Source organism: Sinohyriopsis cumingii, chromosome 5 (genome assembly GCF_028554795.1).
Source record: "Sinohyriopsis cumingii isolate HCF-2022 chromosome 5, ASM2855479v2, whole genome shotgun sequence".
In the NCBI taxonomy this organism is placed as follows: domain Eukaryota; kingdom Metazoa; phylum Mollusca; class Bivalvia; order Unionida; family Unionidae; genus Sinohyriopsis; species Sinohyriopsis cumingii.
In genome coordinates this window covers 91,222,599-91,234,180 of record NC_142965.1, presented here as the reverse complement: position 1 = coordinate 91,234,180, position 11,582 = coordinate 91,222,599, and the positions used below count along the sequence as shown (strand labels likewise).

The 11,582-nt window shown below is 35.7% G+C and overlaps 1 protein-coding gene across 2 annotated transcripts; it reads left to right on the top strand.

The window, feature by feature from the left end:
- Positions 1–2,829: 2,829 nt before the first annotated feature.
- Positions 2,830–11,371, top strand: LOC149799747 (uncharacterized). Of its 2 annotated transcripts, none has more exons than XM_089959122.1 (2): positions 2,830–3,109; positions 7,604–11,371. In XM_089959122.1, exon 2 carries the CDS (start codon positions 7,609–7,611, stop codon positions 9,724–9,726), a length of 2,118 nt encoding a protein of 705 aa, XP_089815248.1. In that variant the 5' UTR covers positions 2,830–3,109; positions 7,604–7,608; the 3' UTR covers positions 9,727–11,371. The 2 variants fall into 2 exon arrangements, with proteins under 2 accessions (XP_089815248.1, XP_089815247.1); XM_089959121.1 differs by lacking the exon at positions 2,830–3,109 and adding an exon at positions 4,527–5,027.
- The last annotated feature ends 211 nt before the right edge of the window (positions 11,372–11,582 follow it).

Here is an 11,582-nt window from a genome sequence, read left to right as displayed (position 1 = left end):
GAAAGATAGGTATTTAATTATATTATCTTGTCTCCATTACACAAATTCTGCTAACTTTCTCTTGATTGATTACTTGGATTTACGTCGCATGCGCCCAAAAAGACATGTGCGACGGGATGCTAAATGTTTCTGGAGGAAGTAATTAGTGCCACATCCCCCATGCGTTTATGCAATGAGCACTGTTAATTGAGCCGTCAGGTCTTAGGACTATATGTCTCTAACGACCTGAATGAAGGGCTTTTATGAGTGGGAATGGGCCCAGCACACACTCATGTTAACAATAAGTTGATTTCAGTCCGTATTTTCTGTACTAGTTGCCGACCCAAGCAGTATGTAACGCCCGTTGCGATTGGTCGCAACGATGACGTCACATCAGGACACATAGCTTTAGGCGGGACAAAATTGTTTCGTATCTCCCCCGTTATACATGTCCGAGAGAGGCAAGAGGGCAATGAATTCTGCAAGGCAGCAAAGGATGTAGTGCACTCCCAAGAACGTCAGCCCGTACTTAGTTGAATTTAGTCTAGTTGTACTAATGGACAATAAAAAAAATGCCAATAATGTGTTAGCCACCTGTAGAATTGGGTCAAATTAGAACAAGTAGTAAGATTTTCCTACGTTAGGTATAGGACATGAAAATTGAAGTACCAGTTTTTCCAAGTAAACCAAGCTATTTTCCAATGAAGATAATCCAAGAATGATAAAAATGAAGTCTCAGCTGTCTCGGTGATGCAGCTCGGCGTGATTTCTGGACGTGGGGAGTGGGCAATTCTCATTCGCATTTTTGCCAGTTTTCCGAAAAATACGGTTCCACTTAATTTCATGAAAATGATCAGAACTTAGAAGACATGTTTATTGCTTCAGTTTTAATTAGGACAAACAATGAAAGCTATAGCAAGTAACATTTGTCGTCAGCCTGCTGAAGAATACATGTACCCTTTTTCCAGTCCCATATTTATTTTCATGAGATCTAACACAACTGTTGGGCCTTCATTACAACTGTTTCCTATGTTTGTATAAATTATTTCAACAGAATATAGCCATGCATAGCTCACCAGTTATGTACTTTTGGCCTTTAAAACATGCACAGTGGAGAGAATGTTGGTATATCTCTATGCTACATTAATGTAATGTGAATGATATTTCTTTGGAAATTGTACATGATTTAAACACACTGCTAACTAAAATGACTGCTCCATTGTGCTAAAAAATCAGCCTGAATTAGTCTTCACTATCCATAGCAGCAATTAAAATAGGGAAAATAAATTTTGCCAGACTAGACAATACCAGCTTCTGCAGTGCAATGAATGAATTACCAAACATATAAAATGTAAAAAATAATTATCAGCTCTTTTTTATACAGTTTACCTCTGAAGTTCAGGAAGTGAAAATGACCAAGTGGAGCTAGCACTTTTTTGAAAGGTGCACATCTGGAGTAAGGCCAAGCTGTGTACTCTATAACCCATATTACACCCATCAATCATACACCAAAATAAAGGGAATTAAAAGTTCTTTAAATAACTTGAATAAATACATTTCAAGAGAAGAAAAACTTTTGTTTATATGAATGAAATATATATATATATATATATATATATATATATATATATATATATATATATATATATATATATATATGAAATAACCTCAAGAAGTTATCTTATTAAACTGAGTTTCACACAATAATGCCGTTGACTGACAATGGGGTCAATGCGCTAAATATTTGAGGGATAACTTGACCTATGCACCGATCATTGCAGATATGGTTAAAATGACCAGATAGGACTCCTGAATTGAGGCTTCGTACAGTAAATAGAAGTTACTCAGAAATATGAAATATACATGGAAACATTTAAAATGGTTGGCAGCTTAAGACCTACAGTGTTCATGATTATTACCCCTTAATGTATTGAAATAAAAATGTTAAAATTTTCAACGCTTTGAAAAAACACTTATTTTTCCATCCATGGGCCACTTAGTGCCATGAACATGTATCCGAATGTTTATTCTGTTGGGTTTCAATGTTTTTACATTCCAGAATTCCATATTTATCTCAAAATATGCCATGAAAGCAAACCAATGTTCTGGAACCTAAGCGGCCACAGAAAATGGGAAGCCAGAAACAGTTATGCTCCTAAACAGTCCTATACCTACCTACGTCCTAACAATCGGAAAAATTCTACTACATAGTGTACGTTGTAGATCCCCTACAAATTTTTAATAACTAATATGTCTGAGCGACATATAAAAAGTTTGGTCACGTTCCCTTTTTGCTATGCATTACTTCACACTTTTTGACCTGCCAAACCTTAAGATTTTGCTGCAGGTAGCTAGTTCAACACAATTTTCAAATTGTTATAAAGCACATATAAATCAAACATTTTTGGAAAGTTCATGTCTTTATTGTATTTTATACTGTGATAGAAAATGATTATTTTGTGTAACATGCCTACAGTCTGTTGTCTCGATTTACAACTGATTACTCTGCTTTGTTTACAAGTAAATGTTTGAAAGGAAACAACTAATTTATGTTCATTATGATGTTTCTTGGTACCAACATAAATGCAGGTCAGCAAAGTTACGTTAACATTTTAATTCTGTAGATTGAATGACTTTACATTGCAATTTACAAGAATATACAGTAGTTGAACCTGTTTCGAGTGATTCATTTTGTGGTTTATTGCGTGATCAACTTTCTTGGCTTAGATGTATTTTCAGCCTTGAAATAGAAACATCTTTGATTTACAAAAATGCATGTTTTATACGCTAACATATTCTTTAATTCCATTCAGTAATGGTCATATATGAACCTTGAAAAAATTATTTTCATCCTGGAACTTAAAAAAAAGCCTGGGAACTATGCGTGTATTTAGCAAGTGGTGCCATTTCTATGTGCATGTGTGCAAAGGGATATAACTCAAACTCTCAACATTATGACAATTTACAGGATTATCCAGCAGTTACCGAATAGGATGAACAACGTCACATTGTTGTCTGAGGAAATCAAATTGCTCATAGTGTACGCAACATGACACCATGTTACTATGGAAAGTCGTTAAGCATGAAAGAAGCAGAGTACCAGTGTTATCGCCACTGTGATCACGTTAAGGTTAGAAATTATAAATTAATGAATGAATCGACTAGGTTATGTGCACTTTTTTCACATTAAAGATTACCCTTTTAAAAATCAGTAGGTAGCCTATCGTGTGCTGAAAAATGGCGTTAAACCCACAGCAACAACAACAACAAATAAATCAGTAGGGGGATACAGACATGCGGGGAGGTATAGTCAGAATATAGTCCTACAATGTAAGACCTCAACCGTGATATTTATGTTGTGGGTGTCAAGGCTTTGCTAACCAAATAATGACGCTGTGTAGTGTGTTCCGATGTCTATAACATTGGAACAACGAGTCAGATTTTCAGGAATAACTCGCACTTGGCAGCTTATACCGGAGCATTTCTACAAATTAAAGGTACAGCTTTTTAGTCAGACTTTACTTTGATGTCTTTGGCTAATCAATTCAAATTCACACACAGGCAAATTGACATTTTCAGGTTCCAATGGCCTATATTTCAATTGCCTGGAATTCGATGGAAGCTGGGAATACTGATATTGATTAAAAGGATGATGAGAATCTTTAATGAAACGAAGCTGTCTAAACACTCTCTTCAATATTAATATAGTTTTATTCGTTTCATTAAGGAAGTATAATTTAACTTAACCCAATTTTGGCATTCCAGGCTTCCGTTGTTTTCCAGTTGGTATGCAAAACGCTACAAAACATTGCGCAGTTACAAATGTAGGCTAAGATGAGATAAGTTGCCCTGGAGTAATTATTTAAGCTTATTCATAGAAGCTATGCTACGTCTAACATTTCATTTATGGTTAGTTGTACTAAAGGTTTCCATTATTTGATAATGTTCAATAAGAAAATTACTTGTCGCTACTGCTACAAAAAGTTAAAGGCAAATTATTGCAGCTGAGGGTGAATTTTCTTACACAATTGTTCGGACATTTATGTATATCAACTGATTAAATACTATTTAAAAGGCAGTTCTGGGGTAATGTCAAGTACGTAGAGGTTCTCATTATGAAAATCCAGCTTTGAAAATTTTTGCAAGATGAAAATGTATGGATTCAGCTAACTTTGACCAGCTTAGTACATTATATATATCCAGTCCTACCCACTTATATTGACATCACTTATGTCAACAAAAAAGCAAAGTTCCGGTCCCTTGGTCTACTATTACTTCCAAAATTGTCATGCTTACGTCGATGTCGAGATTAAAAAATAAACGTACATGTCGACAGAAGCCATTGGTCCCAGCTTGAACAAATCCTTTGTTTTCTAATCATTTATGTCGACAAGCTGCCAGTTCCGACCCATTCTTTGTTCAACAATTAGTTGATCTTGCCGACAGGCTTTAATTTTCCCACCTAATCATTTATGTCAGCGAGCGGCCATTTCCAACCTGTACTTTATTCAACAATTAGTTGATGTTGCAGTCGGAGAAAAAAAAAAGCAGGCTTTTGTTTGGTCCTATAAAGTTGGCCTCTCATGGCAGCTTAAATGAAAGCAATGAAATCTGATGGATTCTTGCATTTTCCAAAGTGATCGGTGATTAAAACAAGTTTATTGTGCTGTGACAGTTTCCTTTTTAACTTTATTTAGCATGTGCCAATGAATACAATATTATGCATTCATTAATCATATCAGCCGCATATCTCTTGTTCGCTTTTATGTACTTTTCATGATGTCTTCTGTAACTAAATACATGTACTGTTTAAACCAACTTGTTGACATGTTTTCATTTCCCTGTGAATAGCCCCATCCCCTTGGTAGCCTCAGTAAGATGGGAACAGACTGACCAAAATCTAGGACCATTTAAGTACATGTACTTGAAGCATATAAATAACAACTAGGCAACCATGTGCTGATACCGACATTGAATATCGTAGTGAATGTTATCTATGTCAGGATGTGACCGATGCAATATTTTATCGTGGATTTTATTACATAAAGGTAACCAAAATGTAATTTGTCAATATACAAGTGCAGGGCTTGAATTTAACACAAATTTCTTTGTAGCCAGAAGGACTAGTGTACTGAGAAATTTACTAGTCCTGCCAAATATTTACTAGTCCTGTCCACAAAACAATGTCACACACTTGTATACAGTTTCTATAAAGCGCCACATTTTGCCTGTCTTATAAGGCGGGAATTGTGCCTTGTTTTGAAATACGAGATGTTAAGTATAGCTGATGCGAATTATTTAAAGTAAGGAAAGGAATGGCACAGTGTCCTTTGTATAAGAAAGTTCGAGCAAGAAACCCGTTTCAAAACAAGTGCCTTTGCCACCCACCCCCCAAATTAAATGGCCTCTACTTAATAAAGACGACTTCAGCGGATGTCCTGCAGGATCAGAGCAGTGGCTATTGTAAGCACCGTTATAAAATATTAACATCAAAAGTAAATGTTGGTTTCAGCTTGGAAAATTTGTGTTCCCATCAAATGAAGCCATCTGACTCGGTGCGTTGTATTTAACAGCTCCAATTACGGTCTCATCATTAATAGCGTAAGTTTGGTAATTGTTTCTAATTAATCGAACCTCAATGTATTGTTGAAATTAATAATAACCGGGAAAATTTTCAAATCTTAGATGCCCATGCTGAGAGATTTTAATTCCCAACAAATGTACTGCATTCTGCTTGGATATCTCTGCGTGTATTTAATTATTTGTTCATTCTTGTATAGGAAAAAAATATAAAAACTATTCTTATCATCATAGAAAAAGTAGTTGTATGGAAAGGATGTGTCAGTAATGTAATCATAATAAACTGATCTAATTCTTATAATTTAAATTTCTAATTCTTATAATTTAAATTTGATGCAAACGTAAAGTATGCAGTTTCCCGTTTGTGACTGTTGGAGCATAGTTGATGCCACGTTCTTTTGTGTGGTATAATGCTTTGTAGTTTATTACTGTGGTCGCGTGAATAAAGTGTGATACCAGGTTAATTTTCATTTGATATGCTATCAGATTAATTAGGACCAATTATCAAACTTCCGTTGTTAATGTCGGGACCATAATTGGCGCTGTTAAGTGAAATGCACACAATCAGATGGCTTCTTGTTATAGAAAGACACATTTCCGAGGCAGAAATTGACTTCATCTTCTCATGCTGATATTTTATGACTGTTTACAACGGTCACTGCGTTGATTCTACAGAACATCTGCTGAAGTCAATTCTTTATTAGGGAATGGTGTAAACAAAGGCTGACTGTTGATAAACAAAACTTACTAGCCCATCGGACTAATAACATTTTGAAAGTTACTAGGCCAACAGGAAATCTACTAGCCTTGGGCTAGCAGACTATCGCTAATTTCGAGCCCTGAAGTGTATCTCACACTGATTTTGTCTTCATGTACTCAAAATTTCCATTGTTTGTTTTCTCAGAGTGTAAGTGCTACTCAATGACGACAGGTCACCCCTTACTGACGAATTTAACTTGTATTTTTTTTTCCCAGACCCGCCTCCCCACAACACTTATCTCAACATCTGACTATGTCAACAATATTTCCTCAGGCCCCAAGGATGTTGACATAAACAGGTAGGACTGTACTAACAATTATAATATGTATATATTTGTTTTTAAAAAAACCCAACACAACTACCCTGATTTTAAAACCAGTGCAATAGGATTTTTTTTTACCTCACAGCAGGTGCCTCGGTCAGTTTCGAAAACGGATTAATACAAACTGAAAGAAGGGGTATCAACAGTTCTTCACGAGCGACTTGCGAAAACAATGAAAGAGCATTCAAGTTAATAAATGATAATAATAGTTAATGTGTTATTACATGTTTTGATCATTTTGAAAGTGTTGTGCGCGTTTTTGGTTACTTGTGAAATTCTGCACTTTACACATGCCCTGGAGATGCATGGAAGTTTCAGATTTTTTTGGGGGGGAGGCTGTTTCTATCTGATTTGATTGCATATATAACATGCAAAAAATGATTATTGAAATTGTTCAAAAAGATGCAAAGCATGATTCATTTTTTGAACCCGATGTAGGCAGCAATTTGATATCAGCAAAACACAACACAAATAAGTTCAGAACTCCTAGGCAAGGCAGTTTTCCCAGCAAAAATGGGGTGGGGGCAATTCTTCACACATATTGCATATATATTGACATTCATCAACCTCACTCAAAGAATCCATCAGAAGTTTTAACACCAGGACCATCCAATCTCTAGTGAATGTAGTGATGAACACTAATGACACTGGCATGCCATCAAACTCGCTATTGAACCCTGATGAATTTATATATGTACTGTAGCTATTGCAACATGAGAAAAATAATATTAAAAAGAGGAAATTTGGGCCCTATGGAAATTGGAGTCTGGGCTTGTCGAATTTAGGCCAGGGCTTGTTTATTTTTAAGTCATATGCCTTGGGTCTGGGTCTAAAAAATTGTTCCTTAGAGCACTGCTTTTGATGGTTGTAATAAGAAATTGATGATTTTGATGGTGATTGCATATAGTTATAGCGATGAATCTTTGGGTTATGGTGATGCTTATTATTTACTTCCCTTTCAGCTAACATGAATCACCAGGTTCCAGAGTACTTCGGTTCTGTGTCGGAGCAACTATCCATCATTCTGGATAATGTTGGCTACTCATGGGATGACCGTAATAGGAAAGTCAAGGTTGCCACTGAGGTTGAGGTGTTCAGCAACATAGCTGCGACTATTAGGGGAAAACCAAGATTTTATATGTTTGGCAGTAGAGGCGAGGGTTCCACTGGACCAGACCTTGAGTCAGATGTAGACCATCTATACCAGATTAACGAGGTTAAGGTAATCACAGATCTATCTCAATATCAGCCACAAGTGCACAATCTACTTATGGTGAGGGATAACCACACTCATCCTGGCTATGTAAAATTAAAACATACATTGCCAACTATGATATCAATAGACACTCCAGTTCCAAATTACCCCGATTTACATCTGGAAGACATCGTTGCTACAGATTCCTTAAACAGGCTTGTACTGCCTAATACCGTAATTAATAAATATGGTATTGTAACTGGACCAGCACTGCATTTTAGTGCATATCGTAAAGAGTTTGCCATGGACCAAGTGTTTGCTTTAAGATGTTCACAATGGCCAAAAGATGAAAATGAATGGTTTCGTCGTCGTAGATTCTGTGGATGGCCTACACCTATACAAATAGCAGATGCCATGGAATATGGATGTTTTGTCACTCCTGTTGGACATGCACTCAGTTTTGAGCATGCTTTAGAGTGGAGATTATCATTTTCAATAGCAGAGAGAGACCTTGTCAGGTCTTTTGAAGACACAGTGATGAAAGTCTACATACTCTTGAAAATGATAAGGAAAACGTTCATTGCACCTGTTATAGGTGATGCATTTTCAAGCTACCATTGCAAGGTTTGTTTGTTGTGGATGAGAGAATGTACACCACGTGAACTTTGGAACAATCAGAATCTTCTGTATTGCCTCGTCCTCTGCATCAGACAGCTATACGAGTGGGCAAAATCAGGGTTTTGTCCCGATTACTTTATTGTCACGAATAATATCTATGACAGAAAGATAGTTGGAGCAGTAAGAAATAACTTGGTGCATATACTCAGAAATCTAACTGTTGATTGTACTTTCTTGTTTGGGATACGATGCTGTTATTTGGGGCAACATATGACAAACAAGATGAGTAGATTTGACAATCTCATTGTATCGATTGAACGTGAGAACGATGTTAATGATACATTAGGCATAAAAGCAGCATGTGACTGTAGGCATTATATAATGAAGTGCATTCCACAAAACTATTCAGCGTTGGTTGATTATCTCAACAGAATTAATAATGCCTGTAAGTATTTAAGATCCATCGTGCAATATCCTCTGAAGCATGCAATGATGGTTCTGTGGTCGCAGCTAGGATTCCATATTGCTTCAGTTTACATAGAGAAGCAATGTGATTTATCCCAAGAGCAAATAGACTGTCTTGTGGATTTGGCATCATATTGCCTCTCTTTTGGTATCAACATTGATTCTACTTCAGTAAGACTCAAACTGTGTGGATTGGGAATGGAGCTTGGGAATCATGATTTAACACAGGATTGTCTACAGAATATTAGTAATTATAGGATCAGGTACATAAGCTCTGTGCATCTGAGACTTCCCAAGAATGTACTGAAGGATGTTGATTTATTCAGTGTAGAAAACTACCACAGGAAGATGTTCAGTACTGAGGAGCTGCTGCAGACTCAAACGTCCGTCAGCGTTGTCTATCTGCGATCTGAGATGTCAATCACTCCCAAACCATTGAGGATGGAGATGTTCAGATCAATTGCAGCACCTTCGAAGTTGAGAGACGTAGATGAAACTTATTTTGACTGGGGTGTGGTTGATTCTCGTACATGTCTCTACTTCTTTCAATACCTGAATTTCAGTAGACAAGGGAAAGAGACGTACAAACGAGTTGCTATCTACAACATGATTCACGTGATTAAGACTGATGCAGAAATAATTCACAGAGACACGGCATTAAATCTTCTGGGTTATTGCTTTATGCAGGAACATCAGCTGACCAATGCATTTCGATGCTTCATCCTTTCCTTGGAATTCCGGCCTCATCACAATGCTGCAAAGTTTCACTTGGGTATTCTGTTCAATAAGGTTCATGCCACTAAGTGAGGGCATGCACATTATAGAAGGAGGAGAATGGACATTTGAAGTTAAAATATTGTGCAATATGAGAATATGTATTGTTCAGTATGTCATTTGTTTTTTTCTCTTTACGTGGTCCAAAAAACTAATTGAAAAATGTTTCAATTTTATGGAAGAATGTGAACTAGTTTCCAATTTAAACTATGAATAATTTAATGAAGACTGTCATCATTAATTTAGGTTTGACATGGATACTGAGTAAACAGTAAAGCATATATAAATGATTTTATGTGATTAACTATTTCATCAGTACTTTCAATTTAATGTACATATTACAGAGCTATTGTTTGGTCTTTGAATGTAGATTATTTAAGAAAAAGTTTACTTGTAGGTCAACATGTTAACTTGAGTCTGAATGTGCATTTCCACTCTGGAAATGATGGTCTATTTGCCATTTCAGTAGATTGCTACAAATTTAGCAAAAAGACCTGAATTTTAATAATTTGATGTAAAGTACATTAAGATGATGGGGAAATGTCAGAAAATGTTTGTTGCTACATAGGTGGTAAAGTATACAAAATTGATTGTTTATGAAAATATTTTATGTTAAAGTTTCAAATTTATTTAAAGAAAAGGTTATTTTAATATGAAAGGTGTTGAGGAAATAGGAAAAAGAAAAGATGAATTAGATTACAGCAGGTGTCATCTAGCTCACATCCTACATGAATACGGTTCATATTACCGTATAACAAACTGAACATGGTTCATATAACCATATAATATGAAAAAGCGTTCTGAATTCACATACTTGAATGAACTTATAATGCCAGAAATTAAGCTGCCAGACTGCTAGCTCATTTGCCAGACCACTAGTTATGCTGTTTGTTTTGATTTTTTTGACAATATAATTAAAAATACATGCCAAGCAAAGGGCAGTGTTCCCACCTGTTCACATCTAACTCGCATTCCCATGCAAATAATGAAGTTGAATTGTGACAGTTACAAAAATTGTGTTCCAAATCGGCATCGCTTTAAAAGAACACGCAAGCGGGACTACATACATGTAGGTTAATGATGTATATTGAGGATGGATGCACAACAAATTTATTTTCCATATTCTGTCCTGAATACTTATAACTTATTACATAAGCTGATTAATGCTATTTTGTTAGGTAAATGATTCCTGCGCTCCACTTTGTAAGATGAATGCAGATATTGGAGATAGAGATGTAGAAGATCTCCCATAGAGACTGAAACAAATGCTTTGTAAATAAAGGATTTAGGAGCACATTTTTTGAAAGAATTGGAGGAACCTACTCGTATATTAAAGCGGTGGAATAGATAAACTTTAACAATACATAAATCAATATATAGATAACTCGATTCAACAGATAATGAATGTAACAGACAACAAGTAGATGAACAAAGAAAAATGACAATTTCTAGCACTGTTACATTTGAACAAACGTTTTCTACACTTGAATGACCAAGATGAATTATAAAACTACTTCTTGGAAGGTTGCTAAATTGATTATATTGAAATATAACTTAATAAAGACCTGTCAGACATTAAATGTTTGTTGAGTATCATAGCATAGGTATAGACAGTCTAGAATTTGCAATTCATGCCATGTTCGAGGTAATGTAATTTATTTGACGTTAATTGAAGATATTAAAGTCAGTTGATTTCAAATGTTTTCTCTTATTTCTAAAAGTAGCAGATGTTTGATAATAATATAGATGTACTAGTATTCCAAAACTCTTGTCAATAAGCCTCAGCTATTAACTCATAACCCATCAAGATATAGTCCTTATCTACATCGTAGTCAGCGCTCTGCTCTAGTGCCAGTGAAATGTAAATATCACGAGCTTTACCAGTTAGT